The sequence below is a fragment of the Cuculus canorus genome, chromosome 7, assembly GCF_017976375.1.
Source record: "Cuculus canorus isolate bCucCan1 chromosome 7, bCucCan1.pri, whole genome shotgun sequence".
Lineage (NCBI taxonomy): Eukaryota > Metazoa > Chordata > Aves > Cuculiformes > Cuculidae > Cuculus > Cuculus canorus.
In genome coordinates, this window is record NC_071407.1 from 14237673 (window position 1) to 14256325 (window position 18653).

The following is an 18653-nucleotide window of genomic DNA, read 5'->3' on the forward strand; positions in this document are numbered from 1 at the left end:
TCCCTCTGCAGTTTTCCTGCCTCTCTTCTCACCCCGTACGTGCTGCTCTCCCTGTTCTGGCCTCTTCAGTTTGAGAATCTGCTTCCCAGCAAGCTGGGGGAAAAATAATTCCCTCGGGTGTTTTACTTCACCTTTTTTTGCCCTATCACACTAAAGTTTTTCTCTACCGTCTTTCAGGATCAGAGCTGTGTGTAGAGTGTTGCTATTATACTTGATGTCTTTTCCCTGAGGCTCATTTGGCTTAGGGAACAATAAAGTAGCTCTGCAACACCTTGCAAAGTAGCTGGAAAGTATCTTAGGAGAAGAGAAACTTAACCAGGCTCAGCCCAAAACTGAGGAGAACCAGAAGTAAAAGTTATCCTTTAGTGCTACTGACAGTCTGGTTTTCTGCTTTAACTGCCGGTTCATCTTCCATTCACAGAGATGTTTCATCTGTTCACAGAGATGATTTCTGCACTCCCACCAACTTCTATCACAGGTTCAACAACCTTCATTTCTTCATCAAACTCTCTCTGAAATACTCCTCATATGGCTGTAACTTTCAGAACACCAGGACTGACATAAAAGGGAGTCTCACCAAGCAATATACCTACTTCTGTAAAGCTCGGGATGACCTGAGGGCACTGCAAAGGCTTTGATGTACAGCCCGGTTCTCAGACAATGTTGTGTGTGCTCTGAGGGCGATAGAGCTGTATCGGCCTCTGCAATCTAAAGAGGTCCTCACCCAGGCAGGACTCCTCTGTCGAGAGGCAGTTTTCATCTTCGAATAAGCTACCCAGAAACCCTGTACAAATTGCTGCAAGGCAAGTAATGTGAACAAGCCAGCCTATTTTGGATCTAATAAAGAAAATCATTAAGTAATTACAGCCTATACAGGAAGAAATTTTCCCAGAACCCTTGCCTCTCTCTCACTCTGCCCTGTAGCTTTCAAAGAACTCCTACAACCTCAATAAATGTATTGCTAGAAAGAAGTGCTCAGGCTACCAAGCACACACCAGACCATGTTTAAGTAGCAAAAGGTCCTAAAGCTTTTTGCCTTTAATGGCCCCTAGCAGAATGCTACACTCCATGGATCCTGTACCTGTGCTCTTCCAGGAATATGTATGCTTTGTCCAGCACACTGGAAGACTTCCTGAATATTGTTGGTGAAGCTAAAACAAAGCCTCTTTGTACTATGGGTTAGAATTTTCCTACCTCCAGCTAAACTATATTTTGTGTATTCCAATTACATATTTCTTTCTTTGCTCCCTGAGGGCGAACTGTCTTGTAGCTGTTGACAGGACACCAGCAACATTTTCTTTAAAATTTCTCTGTCTTTTTTTAAAAAAAAACTCCAAACCAGGTTAAAATGGGTCACCATTTTCAGCCTCAATTTAACTTAGAAGATTTTTTGTGTTAGAGAAAGTAAGTCTCATATATCTGAAGTTTTCTATGTTTTTTTCCAGTGGTTTAATCAATATTACTATTCCCAGAAATCCTTTCTTGCTTAAAAATTGCAGTAGTATCTTTTTATATGTTTATACTTTAAAACACTTCAAAGTTCAGAAGATTCAAAATTTTTACTTTAACTGTCTCCTTTCCATATACATGATATGAGTTAATATGTGTTAAGTGGTAATACTGTTTCTCTACTAATGCCATATGGGATCTGTCCTATTATTCGCAAAAAGTTTAATGTACTTCTGTTAGTACATTAAACTTTTTATGAATAATATAAAAACACAAAGAGAACATTTATTTAAAGACAAAGAATTTTGTAAGTTTACCTATTAAGGTTTTAATAGCCAAATAATTATTTATAAACTATTACAGAATGTAATTTGTCTCTTTTAGAGAGATTACAAACCTCAGCTGCACTAATGATATTCAATGCATATATTAAAGCATTCTTCCCTAGAATACATCTTGTAGTTCTCATGAAGGTGGGGCTCAGAGAAATCTGAATTTATGGGTTGCGTAGAGAAGTCATCAGTTGGGAAATGGGAGCAGCACTGTTGAGTCTGCAGTTTCATCCGCTAGAATAGCATTTGATAGAATAAAACTGTTCTCACTGGAGAACTTGATGTCTTGCTCTTGGTTTACTTCCACATATGTAACTGTCTTTACCTTCATTTTGGACCATTTGTCACCATCGTAACTTTTTTGGATCAAATGCTAACAATTAGAATCCCTTCTAATATGAGAGACCTGATCCACAGGCTTCAAATCCTGCCCTCAGGTGGGGACACATTTACCTTCAGAGTTTCCTGATACTGAACTAAAGAACTCTTCATCTTATGTGGGGCCTCAAATGGCTGAACATGAATAGTCTGTCTGGAGGTCAGGTGCTTGCCTCTATCATTCTGTCTCTAGTGTTGGCTGGCAGGAGAAGTTTTGATCCTGCTGGTCAGAGGAATTGATTTGGAGTCCTACTGGGCTCTAGATGGAGCCTGTTTGAGTTTTCAGTCTTCACAGCCGCAAGAATGTCAGATACTCATTGCAAGCTGTACCAAGAAAGCTAGTCAGTTAAGGGTAGAGGCTAGCAGAAGACAGCAAGAATGTTGACATCAGCCATGTATCCTTTCTTCTAATTATGGAGACAGTAGTGTTCATAGTTACAACAGCTGACTGCCTAGCAGGTCACAGCCTAATCGTTGTAGTCAGTGGTAAGTGACTTGAACGTCACTCCAGCAAAAGTGCCTCTATCAGGAACTCTAAGGACACTTGCATTACTAACATCCGGATGTTATCTTCATCTAACATCCAGACATCACATGAATGAACAGCTTGAAGGGTTGCCTCAGATCTTATGAGTTTACCTGGAGGCAATGAAGGTGTGAAAAGATATATTTTCTGTTCCCATGCAATATGTTTATTATAAATGGATCAGAGACCACATGGGGTATCCTGTTGAACCAACTGCAGAGACTGACTGTGGCTTTAGGGCAGTTTGAAGTTACCTGTGAGTCTCCCGGAGTTGAGACAGATGGATAAAACCATACCAGAAGAAATAGTGTTCCTGTGTGTCATGTGCAAATCAGCAGTTCAGGACCTAGCAGAAAGGTGTACGTGGTAGCTTTCGTAAGTCTCAGGTATGCTCAAGCTCATTGGGCAGGTGCTATACTGAAAATTGGCAGCTTTTTTTCTGGGTGAAGCATTCGCCCATCATCTGTGATAAAGGAATGAAGCCCTACCTTTGTATATTTAACAAAGTGGAGCCCACCGTCCCATCAACGTTCTCTACTCATTCGAAGTCAGTTTGCTTAGTTACCAGTCAACAGGTTTGCATCTGTGCCCGTTCAGGTGTACTCCGAGCTATAAGGTGATGAATGTCCTCTTACAGAGCAGGATATTGCCTGGTTTGTGTCATTCTACCTTCTGGGACCTTACAGGTCACTGATTCCAGCAGATACTACTTTGTCCTTTTAGTTTCATCTTACAATGAGTTAAAGGTCTGTCTGAGGTCTCTTTTTCCATTTGAAGATGAGTCCAAAACCTGATTGTTCTAATGACGTGAAATCCTCTCTGAGTTTCCAAGATAGCTTATTCATTAAGAGATTGTACCACTGTTTCTTTAGCTTGGTTTTTCCTATTGTTTTAATAGTTCCTTTCCCTTTTTGGTCTTTATCCCCATATATTTTTAGAGAGCAGTTGTATCCTCTTTGTTTTATTAGGATAAATTGAATGGTCCTTGGGGAATGGCATAATTTAAGAAGTGAGGAAAGAGAAATGGTGAAGATGTTTCATCATTGTGCTTGAGGAGTTTGATTTCTAGGAGGAATTTATGTTTACTTTTCCAATCCCTCTCTCACAGAAATTTTCAAATTATTGCCCAAAACGATACTGCAGCTATTAAGAGTCTTACATAAATGTAAAGTTCTAATTCTTCTGGCTTTCATGAAGCTTATGGTTTAACTTTCACATGAAAGCAGTAGCACCAGGAAAAGGAAGCTTGGTGTTCCTCCTCATTACTGTCAGGTATCCTGATCACTTAGTTCTCTTGGAACATTGTACTGCCCTTTGCAGTACTTGGTGAATACAACTGCTCGACTGGATTAGTCTCGCCAGCAGTCGCTGCCACTAACTGGCAGCTTTTAAAATTTGGAATTTTCTTAGAGGGAACCTAGAAATAATTCATGTTGTGTAGTAAAGAAACTATTCCATATTTTCCTTCATGTATATTTAACACAATCTGTAATTTACAAAAATAGAATTGAATTAGTCTGCCTGTGGAAGGTTATATCCACTTAATCTAGGCAGGCAATTCCTCATTGTGTGTGACTGACAGTTTAGCTGAGGCTGCAGCTTGGAGACAGACAGCAGTGCTCACTGTATGCACTGCTGAACCTCATTGCTCAGGAAAATTAAAAATGAGCAACCCAGTAGTTGCTCTTACAGAGCTGAAAATAGTACTCAAAGTAGCTGTGGTTACTTACTTTTTACCATTGTGGTGAATCTTGACAGGAAGAAAAGTAGTCTTTAGCTGCTCAGCTCAGTGAGTAGTGAGCGGAAACAGTGCTGTATGCAGCCAAGCTGTTTGGGTCCTGTGGCCAACAGGCAAACACTTGCCTTCATGATGCCCTGAATTTGTGAAATACCATCGGTCTGTCCTAATTGTGCGCAGGACAGATTTAACTATTTTCTCCTGTCCATAAGTCTGAGATCCTTCTGTTGCTTCTCAACACCGAATGAAAGCCTTGGAACAGTAACCACAAACTGATAAATTAGTTAAAATCCACAATGATTAAAATATTTCAGCATTGTTTTTTCTGACCCCATTTCTGACAATTAAAGCAAGGGCTTTTGTGCTTAGGGTAATATTCATTTAGAAGAAAATAAAAGTGAAAAATACTTAACAACTACGCTACAAAAAAACTAGATTGTTAATTAAGACTTGTTTTCTCAGCAAAGAACGCCCTCTTTCTGACAAGTAATTCTTCTTTATATAAGTCTGATTTTAGGTAATAAAAATGTTGCTTAATTAATGCCACTTATATGCATGTTTTGTTTTCTTTCAAGTCACTGGATTTTAAAAAATAATGTGAACTACAGAATTGAATCAGGTTGTTCTCCTGCCATGTTAATTTAGATCTGTCAGCCCTGTTCTGGTTCATAATTTGTAATCCTGGACAGTTGCGAGGTGGGTTGTAATGGGAGTATTTCGAGATTTGATTTAGAGGATTGCAGATGATTAGACATCACGGTCAATTAATTTGTTGCTTGAGATCCGAGTTTTGAAACTGGTTCAGGTCATAAGGTGCAGATAAGTTTGGAATTTAATAATTTGTGAAGACAAATGAGCTGCAGTTCTTAGAGAACACAGGCATCATAACAAAATCTATGGGTTTTGAAAAATTTAAGATAGTTGGAAGGATGGAATTGAAGGTCAAGGTTGGATAGGCAGGCAGTCCCTTGAATTTATGCTCTCAGTTTGCAAAGCCAGAGAGGAGGCATATCTACACTTCTCCTAAGAACATGGTATTTGGTTGCTATTAAAACTAAATGATGCAACAGGAAAGACTAAATGGTACAACTTCTTGCGAAGCCCAGAGTTGGATTGACTTTAGAAAAATAATTCTTCATACAGCATTTTTTAAAAAGAATTCCAGAATTTGCTCATTGTAAATTAAATGCATCAGCATCAGACAACTATAACTTGGCTTCAGTCAAGATCTAAATTGCTTTTCTCTCCAAAAGCCTGGGGGCATCTAGATGAGCTTTGACTGTAAGCTAGAAACACAAAGTCACTTAGGTTGAAAGGTATATTAGGAGGTCCAGCCTTCTGCTCAGAACAGGTTAAATATTGAATTCTTAAGTCCCAGTTAACTTTCACTGCAAGGTGCCTGCTTCTCTAAAGTTTTAATTACGCATCTACCTTACTATTCAAGGTCTCCCACTGCACACAGAAATGAAGCCGACAGTTGGAGTATGTAATGTGTTTGCATGAGGAGGGCTACATTTCGCACTAGCTGCTGCCTTCCTCCCTTTATCTCTGAAGATAGCACCAACGACCTCATTAAATTACGCAGTCTGGAAGTAACAAAGGCACAAAAACAATGACTGCAGACTGTTTCCTAAATGAAGATGGGAGATCTATTGCTTCTAATGTATGGGAGTGATCAGCGATCTCAAAAGTTTCCATACTTGGGCATGCATGCTGCCAATTCCATGTCTTACTGCAGTTTGGTGAGCACCACCTCTCTCTTACCTGTCTCTGGTAACATTTATTAGCCACAATTATTTGGAGATGGGGGTGAGAACAGGTGGACTGCAGTGTCAGCCCAGAGAGGCTGCAGAGGGCTGCCAGCATCACAACCAGATCTGCAACTGCAGAGGGCTTGCTTTCTCTTCAGATGTCCTTTCACTCCTGCTGGACAGGTCAGATATCGGACTGTAATTCTCTCCTGCTGCATGCGAGAGGTGTGGGGAGAGAGAAGTGCTTTTCTCCAAGCCAGTGCTTTTCTCCAAGTCCTCTTAAGGGAATAAAAGAACGGTCTTGGATGCTATCAGTACTATGGGAGGGAAGGTCCTGTACGTCAGGATTTGGGTGCAGCAGTAGGGCTGTGTTCAGGGTTGGGGCCTGGAATGGCAAGGACAGCTGTTGGCCAGGGCTGAGAGACACCAGCAGGCAACGCTGGGAAGTTTTGGCCAGGTGCTTCTGTCATCTACTCGTGTCTGGTTACTTCTGGTCTTTCTTACTGGACTTGTCAGAGAAGTGAAAACATAGCCATGGATAATCTAACAGATTCTATTGTATTTCTTCATCTCTGTCACGTGCTAATATTGAAATTGTGAATTTCTAAAGCTGAGTGATGTTCCCAAGTCCCTGGTGGTTACAGATTGAAATTGCAGTGATGAGTTAAGGGACCTAGCTAGAGTGCACTCTCCGTTATAGTGCTCACCTTCAGGGGTGTGTGAGTTGTTCCCACATTTGTATTGATTTTAGAGTGATATCTGGGTGCAGTGGTTCAATTTGAGAAGACTCAAGGTAAAATTTTTTCTTAAAGTGTTCTAGTTTTGTTTCTGTTTTGGAAGGCTGCTGAAATGATTAGTATAGCTGCGTTTTACCTTATTGGTGAAGTCGAGGCAGTGCCCTTTCTAGCGAGTCTGTTTTAGTTAGTTTGTAAGTGACAAATTTTGTTACTGGCGCTTGAAGGAAGTTTGTGCTTGTGTAAAGTGTGGTATGGTGTAATTTGGTGGGATTGCCCTCATTGAAGAACCTTTCATGCAGAGGCCTCCGAAGATGTCCCCAGCATTTTCCTCTGTAGGACGTGTGTTGGGATACATGTATTTAACCAACAGACTTACAAAATGAAGAGACTTGCACTTGTCTATGGCAGCCTTTGCACTGGAACAGGCTGCCCAGGGAGACAGTTGAGTCCCCATCCCTGGAGGTATTTGAAAGACAGGTAAATGAGGTCCTCACGGATATGGTTTAGTAGTGGGCAGGTACAGTTGGAGTTGATGACCTCAAAGGTCTTTTCCAAGAATGATTCTGTGATTCTAGGCATGAAGGCAGTGGGAGAGTTAGTAGCAAAGCTTGAGAATCTTGGCTCCCAATTTCCTTTCTCATCTTTACAATGTGTTGCCAGCTTTCAGTTTATCAAGAATTAATAAGTAATAACCTGTGATTAAAAAGGGGTTGCACTCTATGTGTCATGAGATGTTTCTCTGTCTTCAGCATTGTGCAGAACTCAGCAGGGTTACACCTTTTGAGTTTTACTTAAGCAGTGTTACTTAATATTTAATGCTGAAATAGAAACATGAAATTCACAGCTGCAAGTGACCTGTCAGCTGCACTGGGATGTTTGTCAGCTGCAAGGGAGGGTGAGGTAGCAAGACGTTTTTTCGTGCCATGAAAACTGAAAATTTTCAGCAACTTTTTCATTTCATTTCTTGTTACATTTCATGTTGTACACACAGCTGACATGATAATCCTTCAGCTGGTCCTAAATTTCGTTTTAAAATAGAGAGCAGTTAATTATAGCAGTCTGAGTAGTTTTAATCGGTTATAGAGGGATTTTCTCCTGACACTTGTTTCTCCTGAATTCCAGATAAACTGATGGATGTGTTCTTAATTATTCATGTGACAGCAAAAAGTAAATCAAATAAAAATTATGGACAGCCCAAGAGCGCTTTGGATGAGACCAGATAGTCACAGCTCAGTATCTATAGCTCTTCTGTTTCGAGAGTGCTAGAGGGAGCTCTAACCCCTCAATCAAGGGAACAGGCTACAAATGGTACATCTGTAGTTTGGTCTGTGGTGGGAAACACTGAATTTTCTTGATGTTTTAGTTTTATTTCCCATCAGAAGGCTGAATATGCTTTTTCCTGGTGTGATTCCAGGTTGCTTTTCCTCAATTAGAAGATACAAATAGAGTGTTTTTGAATACCAGACCTAATACAGGCTATTGAGAGCTGACTGAAAATATGGGAAACAAGTGAGAGGTATCACAGGGATGTTTAACAAATAGCATGGCCATGGTAAAGTCTAATATTCCTTTCCTTTCACAAAGGATAATTCTCACAGTAGAAGACCAAATGATATTTAAAAGATAATATATTAAAACTGTTGGAAGGAAAAGCTACTTTACTCAGCATGTAATTGGTTCTTAGATGTTTAGCCAATTATTATAGTAGAAGTTAAAGAAGGAGTTGGTGGTTGTTAGATAAATTTACAATGGGATGCATCAGCGCATGAGGATGGAAGAAATTTCTCACATGATGTGCTCCGCACTGATTACATTCTTGTTATGACAGGAAAGTAACTCTCAGAAGTGGGATGAAAACAAAACTTAGCCTGTATTTGTAGAAAGGGAAATGGAGGTAGATTTACACTGTTTTCACTGCTTATTAATCTCATTAAAAGGAGTAGTGGAATCATGCCTTTGAGTTAAAGAATATTAAGTGGAAAATACACCTTGTTGAAGGACCAAGTGAGGCTAGCGGTCCTGTTCTGCACCGTTTTACTTGGGGGTTTATATTGCTTATATATTATGTTCAAACAATTCCACTATATATATAGTAAGTCTACTACAGAGTGGAATACTAGAAGGTTCCCTACCTCATTTAGTGTGAAGAAGGGGGTCTGAAAGATTATTGGCAGCTGAGCACTGAGCCAAGGAAGAATCCTTAGTGCAGTAGTCTGTGACTTTGGCTTGTGGATTGTGTGATTTGAGTATCACCTGTCAGGGAGAAGGTCTGGACAGCTGTGACATTGAATGTGCCTTCCTGAAGCACCGTTATGGTCAGAGCTGGTTGGATGTTGTTGCAGAGGGTAATGTTTCTTGCCTTTCTTCTGTTATGTACTTTCACGTATCAACACGTTTGGCCTAACCCAACTTAGTGCAATTTCTGAAGATACGGAATTCATTACAGAAGGTCTTTAGCTTGTATTTTCCTACTCTGTTCCTCAGATCATGAGTCACTTGCCAGGTATCAATGAAAGAATAGACCAACACAGTCTTACGATACAATTTCATAGGAGACTTTAAGTTGAGATGAACCACTGGAGGTCTTCAGTCCAGCTGCGCATTCAAAGGAGGATTGCCTTCATAGTCAGCTCATTTTGATTGGCACCTTGTCCACTCATACTTTGAAAATTTCCTTCTTAATGTACAGAGTTTTGCTTGGTACAGTTTGTGCCTGTTGCCCTCTTTCCTGTCATTAAGCACTTCTGAAAAGACTCTGTCTCACTTTCCTCTGTAACCTCCCTTGAGGTAGTGGAAGACTAGTGGACAGCCCTGAGTCTTCTGCAGGCCATACACATCCCACTCCCCTAGCAATCTTGGAGGTGCTTGATAGGAATCATCCTAGTTTGCCAGCAAGGTAACATTTGACTGCAAGGTTAGCAGAACAGCTCGTCTCGAGAAGACACATTGGTGAGTGAGAGTTATGGGTTTCTCGTGTAGCAGTTATGGGAGGCTACTTGGCAAATCTGTCAAGATTTTGGCTGCTGCACACTGACCAGCTTTGACCTGACACTGTGCAAGAGTATTTAATGGACTTTTCCTCTTACAGGTGCCCCTGTGGTGGCTGCTAACAGAGCTAGTATTGGTATCAGTCACTGTGAGCTGATGAGATGTCCTCTTCTAAATCTGGCTATACTAGTGGAAAAGAATAGCGCTCAGCCCTCATCTGGCTGCTGCAGGTTGCTGCCCTCCAGGATCTGTCAGCAGTACTGCAAACCAGCTTTCTGTTAAGATGAGGTGTTTTCGCTTAGACAGTTTAAATAGCAGGTCTTTGCTAACAAGCTTATTTTGACTGAAATAGGTTAGGGAGTGCTCATGTAGCCAACTCTGCCAGCAGATCTAAGAAGTACGTTTGCTGTGGGAGCAAAGCACATAGGCAAATCTTGCAGTTCTTCAGGGCGCTGCTGCGTTTTTGTTGGTTGCATCTCTTCAGTATGCCTGGAAATATGTAGTGCTCCTGCAGCTGAGAAATGGTATCTGATACCCAACATGTATATTCATGACTTCCAGGCTAAATCACTCTCTTTCCCTTGGCCTGGTGCCTTGGTGCACTTGTGCTCTCTTTGTTGTTGGTAGCAAAATGCCTCTCCAAGGATGAAACTCATGGAAAACAAAACTGGGTAAACTATCTTGGAGGACTTGTGTTTCCTGGTGAGAAAAGCTTTACACAGACAGAACCACAGTGTTTTGAAAATCTCAGTCACGTTATTGAGTACAGGTAACAGGCCTTCTGGGTCATTCTCCCTCTCTAGTCATGTGTTGCTCTCAGTGGTATGGTCTTCACTGTTCTGCCATGATTTGAATCACTGAGTCCACCTACTTGTTCCTGGCTGGTGAGTTAAGGGAGTGCTTGGAGCAAAAAGAAAATAAACAATAACACCCATAAAGAGTAACTTCACTTGGGCAGTAGATCATGCTTGGGTGTTTTAAAAACAGAAGCAACTGTTCCAGAAAACTATGAAACTGCTGCTTAGAGCATAGCTTATGCCTCTCCCTGCCATAAATGAGCCCTTTGCTGCTACTGACCATTATCCGTTGTCTTTAGAAGACTGGTTCACTAAGTGATAATGTGCGTATTCCTTCCCTCCATTAACAGTAATAACATGTAATTGTCCCAGCAGTTCAACTCTGGTTCTGGTAGCCATGTCAAGGAAAAAAGAGTTTCCTTTGGTGACTTCCACTGGAAGTGATTTGTTGCTGGAGGATCTGCTTTGAAATTTGTGTATGACCACTTTAAAGTTATTAAAAGGTTTGCTCTGGAATGTAGCTCTCTGAGAGTCGTGGTGTCTACCCCCCCCCCCATATGTCTAGATATGCATCTGGTCAGAGATCATAGTTTGGGAAGGTAACATATGCCAGTGGTGTGCTGATGCAAGCAGATTTCTCATCAGTGCTTGTTATTTGCAAAGACAACTTGGAGATAGGGGAGGAGGAGAGGAACTCCCAGTTCACATCCATTGCTGGCATCAGAGAAGTTTTATTTTGGAGGGTTTTGCCAACACTTAAAATCTACATGGGAGACCTATATCACAGGAAAGTTTACAGTAGAGCTAAGAGATTCCAGGCAATTAAACTTTATTAGTCTGTCTGAAACATTAAGTATTAGCTTGAAAGAATAGTTTTTAATCCCTTCTCCCTGATGCTGTTTACTGTGTAGCAGTGTGGGAGAGGAGCAGCTTCTCCAGCAAGGTATTACTGCTGCTCTTTGTACAGCTCATGTGCAAGTGCCCATGGCTCAGTCCTGTCTCCCCAATACCTGGAGAGACTCAGCACTTTACTTCTCTGGTGTCTGCAGCTTTTTCTGGCCCTAAACCAAACCAGTTTCTACTTCCCTTCTGTGTCTGAGGTAATATCCTTAGCTAGCTGCCCTCCAGGCTGACACCGTATCACAGGTACTTAGAACAGTACCTTGAAAACTATTGGCTCCCCAGGATTTCAGAAAGTGCAGCAGGTTGGGCTGCTGTGTCCAGCCTAATTCTAGTAATCTTTCATCTAGATGTGTCCTTTCTTATCCAAGTTTTTCTGCCATGTGATTAGAAACTAGGTGTGGAGAAGCGGCTAAAATCTGCAGACAGACAAAACTGCCAGTTCCTTGGGTATCCAGTGGAATGAATTTCAGTGTGAGCGTGTATTTTGAATTTTTACTTGAAAATAAATAGTAAAGATGCTGTAGTTTTTTTTCATGGTGCTTTCTTTTTGACTCTCAGATGTGATTGATGATCATCTGCTTCTGGGTTATGTTAGTTTCACAGAATGTTTCAGTGAGCTTTGCAGCGTGGAAACTAATTCAGTACTGAGCAACTAAGTCCATATATGTGCTAAACCCATGGTTAACCTCACAGAGACTGTTATGTGAGATAGAGGCGGACAGAAATGGGTAGATTCTAAACCAAGCTTTTAAAATAAAAGTAAATGGAGTGAGTTGTTTAATGGCCTAGCATTGTAGCTTTGCTGTCAAGTCAAACACTGGAAAAGCAAGTTCATTCTGCAAAGGAGAAGAATGAGGAGCTGACTATCCTCCTCGTGCCTTTCAGGTGCAATGGCTCTTGAGATTCTGCTCTTTATGGTGAGACATCCTTTTATGGTGAGACACCCTCTTGCCACCCCCCCACCCTCCCCCGAGTTCTCAAAGCAGAGGAGGTCTTTAGTAGGAAGCTGCCAATAAAGAGGTACAAAAGACTTTCCCCCCCTTTGTTTACCCTTGGCAGTTTGGGAATCGTTCTACAGCCTTTGGTAATTAAAAGCCTAAAGAGAAACCAGCCATAGAAATTGAACCTGTATGCTCTTAAATATGCTGTTATTGCCTTTAGGCCATGCAAACAACACCCTTTCACCACAATTCTCGAGTACTAGCTCTGCCCTTTAGCATGGAGGCCTGTTTTCAGCTCCATTTCACCATCTTGGTTACACTGCTACATTAGAGTGGTATTGAGTGGTATTTCATCGTGGGCAGTAGCGAGCGGTTTTGTGGCCACACAGGTTGCTTTGGAAAAGCCAACCATGCTGAGTTTCTCTGCCACGCTGGGACTTTTTAATCCCTCTGCTTTTCCCACACAGCTTCTAACATGCTCCAAAATTCCTGAGCTTTGAGCTGCAGCTGAAACTAGTTTCATGTCTGGATTCACTGTTGTGGGTATTTTTAATGTGGTTAAGCTTGAAGAATATTCATATACAGACAAGTGTGGCTTTACGTTCATTGTGAAGTTCCCGTCTTCCCCCCTTACACTCTGGACATACACCTCCGTGGTTCCTTTCTTTGTCATCCCATTGCTTGTTTTTTTCCCCAATGTCTTTTATCTTGTGAGTAAAGTTTGAACAGTATGCAGAAAGTTAACTGCCTGGAGTCTTTTAAATATAAGTAACACGCACCCAGTAATAAGCTGTCGGTTGTTTTTTTGCTGCCTGCAAAGAAACATAAACACAGCGCTCATTTCTGGCAGGTTTTTACTGTCAGAGTTTCTCCTATTATATTTATCTTACAATTTGCCAGGGGGTGAAGTTATTAAGTTTTAGCAGCAGCCATCGATCAAGTTCACAAGTTAACACGATAAAGGCTCTGTGCCGCTCCGATCCGGGAAAATGATGATCCTCACTCGGTAATTAACTAAATGAGAAAGTTAAATCTTACTTGAGAGCTGGGAGAGATGAAAGAGAGTTGTTTGTCAGTTTCTCAGTGGAAATTAGAAGCAGTTTTCTGCAATTCCCTAAGCTGCTGCTCTGTCATATTTTACATAAGCACTGGGAAAACGTCTTGTAATTAGTGCTGTCATGGAGGATTTTTTTTGCTGAAGGATGTTGGAATAATTCATTAGATTATCAAGAAAGGCTTGTGTCCTGAAATGATTAGCACAGTGAAATTTAAACCATTAACGATAACAAGTTTAGAGCTTGCTGCAGTGCAGAGGCACCCGGGGTATGTCTGTGCCTATTTCAATCATTTCTTATAATTAAACATTATGTCCTCCTTTTTCCTCCCCTTCAGTAAGACCCATCCAAAATTCCTGTTAAGGTGGCTCTGTCTAGATCAGTGACTTAACCACGACTGACAGTGCAAGCAGTTGGAGTTGAAACACTGCAGTTGCAGATGAGCAGTAGAAGACATCAATCTGTGTCAGAGCCTCTACTCCCGGTCAGTCCAGGGAGGAGGGGAAAAGCCCAGTGTGACCTGTCAGTACCGGAACATTGAAGGGAAGTCTCTTCCTTTTGTCTGGAGAGAAACTGAGAAATTTGCAGTGGTGATATAAGCTCTCAGTCTTTTCAAAGCTCCAGCATGAAGATGTCTTGAAGGTTCGGAAGGTCCTAAACCTCTCTGGGATCATCTAAGCCATTCTCAATATTCTAGTAGACAGCTTTTTGTTCTCTTTGACTTTAAAAGATATCTTCTTACCTTAAGAAACATATAATCTGCACTCATCCACCCTGTGGGAAGTGCCTTCCAAAGTCCTCTGCAATTATTAGATTGCATGATGGTTTTTTTGTTGTGACCACTCATGTGGGTGGGGAAACACTGGAGCTATACTAGAGTCAGAGAACTGTGCTGTGGGTTTTTTCTGTGCTTTAGAAGGCTTTTTGGTCCCTTGTACTGTACAAAACCAAAAGTACCCTTGGTTGTCATATATGGGTTCCAGCTGTGATATCACATGGCTGTTTTCTTTTTTATATGCAGAGCAGTAGATTTATCCAGGCTTTATTTATCTGTGTTGAAATATTGCACCTTCCTATAGTTGCAAGCCATTATTTAGATTAAAGTCCTTTCATATATTAGTCCTCTTCTACTTCATTGTGCATACAAATGTGCTTTGTGTTAAATGTAGCCATTTGGAGAAATGGTCTTGTAATTATGGGCTGCAGTGGAGCATACTGCGCCGATCCCTGAGCTAGTACCAACCTGAGGCACTCAGTCCCCCTGGGTTTCCTGGCACAGCCGACTGGCTCAGACACACCGTTGTGGGAGGACACCTCTGCTATTCCTGCTGATGAGGTTTTGTGCCAAGAGCTGACTGGGGCACTGAGAAGTGCCTCTCTTACAGGGGGTTGTGAGATGGGAGTCAGAAAAGCTTTGTCTGCTCTGAGTTAGTAGTTTGCTCCATTATACCCAAACTTCCTCCAGGTGATGGGCTACCGCTGCTTATTCTTCTTTGACACTTTTGGAGGTGGAGCTTATGGAAACCCTGACTGTAAGGACATTTACCCTAGCAGTACGGAGGGCATGTGGGATGGCTCTTTCTTTTTTAGGTGAGGTCTGGTTATTGCACCTGGAGAGGGGAGAAGTCATTGATGATTTTATGCTCCAGGAAATAGTTGCTGATGCTGTTCTGAGATGGCTAGTCGTGAACTCGAGGCAGTTGATCAGAATGGTTGAGTCATCAAGGTTTCTCAGGAAGCAAATCAATTCTCTTACTGATAGTAAATGCTGCCCCTCCTCCAATGCTTTAATAATAGAATTGTTTGATGTTGTTGCTTTGTTGTTGACTTTTTTTATTAACAGGCCTTTTTCACTGAACCCCCAATGGGTTTCCTGGAATCTTCAAATTGAAATTCTGGAGTTTTGTTGTAAACTGTAGCTACAGACAGTCTGGGGGATACATATGAGCATGTTTTGTGATGGAGTGGTTTGTGAGTCCTCTGAATTCATCTGTCTTTACTCTGCAGAGCCAGTATGTTTGTGGTCTGCCCTGTCCTCCTGGTCTCCTGCTTGCGTAGACCGCAGGACCTTTTGGGCACACCATGGCTACCTCTGGGCGTATCCTCACTCCTTTTGGTGGGAAACCAGAGCAGGCAAAGGCACGAACCAGGTCTCAAGCTGTCATTGTCTGAATGCAGTCAAAGTATACGTGTGAACCTGAAAAATACAGTGTTCCCCTGTCCACCAATTTGGACAAAAACATGGTAACATGTACAGTGCTTTTCATAGCAGATCCACGTTGTAAGCCTGGAGTTCGACTTCCAGAGCTGTAACAAGTGTTGGTCAATAGACTCTTTGATTTACTCATTGTTCCTGCACAAGAGGTCTGTATTCACTTGGGATCCAGGCAAGATGGGTTGTTTTGTCCCATCTAAGCCATCTGTTTATACACACATAAGCCATTACTTGGTTTTGCAGATGTTGCAGCTCCTGTTTGATACCCCAAAGCGATGCTTTAGATGCAACTGAGGAGCTGAAGACTGCTGGGAAGGGTGCTTAGGAGACAGGGAGGGGCTGGAACATGGTTGCAATCTGTGAAAGGAATTGCCCCTTTTTTGATCTTTGCACATCAGCTTCCGCTCAGTATATTTATCAGACTTCACAGTCTCTCAAGTTAAAAGGCAGAAATATAGGTTTTTAAAGAAATGCTTCGTAGAAACAGCCTGTTGTGTGATTGGCTTCACAGCAAACAAAATGAGAAACAAAATGAGATCAAGTTTGTAGACTACAACATCTCTGCTGTCTTAATCCAGCTTTTTTACAGGGATGGCTGTTTTGCAGGCAGCTTAACTGCGCAAAAGTGATCAGAATCCCTCTAAGACTGATGTTTATTACAGTCCGTTGCCAATGATTTTTTGCCAGGCTGTTGCCTGCTGTGGACTTTGCTAGAATAACTCCAGCCTTTCACACTTTGGACTTCATGCACAACTGTCCCTTTAGAGATTTCTCTGTATAGAAAGTTGACTCGAAGAGAATATTTCTTTCCTTCTGCCCAGTAACCAGGTCTACAACTCATCTGGAGTCAATGCTGTCCATGAAAAGTTGAAGTTCAGTCATACTCCTTGTCTGGCATGATCTTAGTGAACACACAGAGAAATTTGCAGGGAGGAATGGGGATAAAAGTAAGATTGAAAACACTAAGCTGCAGAATTGGGTGCTGATTCTGTGAGTGAACACATGGTATGATCTCCATGGTACGTGGTCTCAAAGAAACTTAAACCATAATTCGGAAACAGAAGAAACTGCGTCTTAGTTGTGACAGCTAATTACTGTCTTATTCCACCAGAGGAAAGTCTGTCCAGCTCTGCTGGAAACACAGAAAAGAGTATTTAGTGGATTTTCTCTAGAAAATGAAATGTATGTGGTGATTAGTTGAGTATATTTTCGAATTATTCAAGGTCAGAATTGCTGTAGGGGGTTGAGGGAGGGTATTGAAACGCAGGGATTGTTTACTCCTGAGAAGTGAGGAATTCCTGCATTCCAAACCCAGTTTTGGTAACTAGATTTTGTGGTCTCTAAATAACCCACTGTTTTGGCGCTTGCTGAAAAAAGGACTTTTTTGTTGTTTTTTTTTTTCTTTTCTTGTAAACTCAGTTAATCCATGCATTTCTTTTAGATCCTTGGATATCTTTGCAGAGAGATTTAGGTAGTAGTTTTTTTTTTAAAGTCAAAGTTTTCTGGTAAGGTTGATGCCTAGAATTAGCGTCATAAAATGGAAATGTGGCATCCCTATTCTGATATCTTTAATTTGTTTTTAATTATTTGATAATTAAGATGGAACCTCTGAATGTATTTTATAAATTTTAATATTTTATATCTTGTATAGAAAGCAGAAATTATATCTTGCTATCAAATGGTAAATTGAAATGCCAGTGTTTTGTTTTGTCTCTGAAACTCTTCCTGGAGCTGAGTCCTTCTGACAGGGCATCAACAGTGCTCTGGAAGTTGAAAATCATTTATGATGTGAAAGAAGCATGTACTGAATATCAGGGTGTGTGTTAGCTGGCTTTGCTCTTAACGTATAGCCTTATACTCAGAAAAAGTACTATCCATTTTTTTCTTGTCCATTTCACGCATTCCCTGTGAATTTTAGCAGCAGTCCCTTCTTTAGAAAAGAAACTGAATACAAATGCAGTTATCTGCAGGTACATTGGAGTAGCTGGTGCCTGTAGATGAGGAATCCAAATGCATTTTATTGTCAGCACAATGCAAGTAAAATTGAGTTTATGTTAAATTGCCTCTCAAGGTTTCCCGTCTAACCAGAGTCCTTTGTGTGTTGCACTGCAGCGAGCCAGCATGTTGTCCTACTGGAGTTACAGTTTGCGGTGGCTGTGCTCCAACTGACAGCACCAAATGGGATACATGGCCTCAGCCACGTTTATGTTCCTTCTGCTTTTTTTTCCCACACGCAAAAAAAATCATAAAATTTGAACTTCTTTTCATATGTATAATTTGAGTTTTTCTTTCCTTCCTGTTTACAGACAAAACTTGCCAATGGCACTTCCAGTATGATTGTGCCCAAGCAAAGAAAACTGTCTGCAAGCTATGAGAAGGAGAAGGAACTCTGCGTCAAGTATTTTGAACAGTGGTCTGAGTCGGACCAGGTGGAGTTTGTGGAGCATCTCATCTCCCAGATGTGTCACTACCAGCACGGACATATAAACTCATACCTCAAACCCATGTTACAGCGGGACTTCATCACTGCACTGCCAGGTATTTCTGCAAGCAGAAGGAGCTTGTTCCTCCATCTTGTCTTTCAGAAGATGTTCCACTCTGGCCTACCCTGCTGGAGAGGGTCAGTTTGCAAAATAGATGATAGCTTTTGGATTAAATGTAGTAACATTTTATTTATTCCTACCGTCTCTCAAGGCATGATCTAATAGCATCATGGTTTGGATAGGAGTAAATGATAGTTCATATATGTAGCATAAGGACAGTCATCGCAAGCCACAGAGCAGTAACCATGTCCGTAACGATGCATGAATAACAAAAAATTTTAACGTTTAAAACTACTACTC

The 18653-nt window shown here is 41.2% G+C and overlaps 1 protein-coding gene across 4 annotated transcripts in view; it reads left to right on the forward strand.

Annotated features, from left to right (window-relative positions):
* Nucleotides 1–18653, forward strand: part of BTRC (beta-transducin repeat containing E3 ubiquitin protein ligase) — a 121840-nt gene that overhangs the window by 73606 nt on the left and 29581 nt on the right. For all 4 annotated transcript variants that reach the window (XM_054071520.1, XM_054071522.1, XM_054071521.1 and 1 more), the window contains one exon: nt 18117–18348. In XM_054071520.1, the coding sequence (XP_053927495.1) occupies nt 18117–18348 (232 nt within the window). The remainder of the gene's footprint in view (nt 1–18116; nt 18349–18653) is intronic.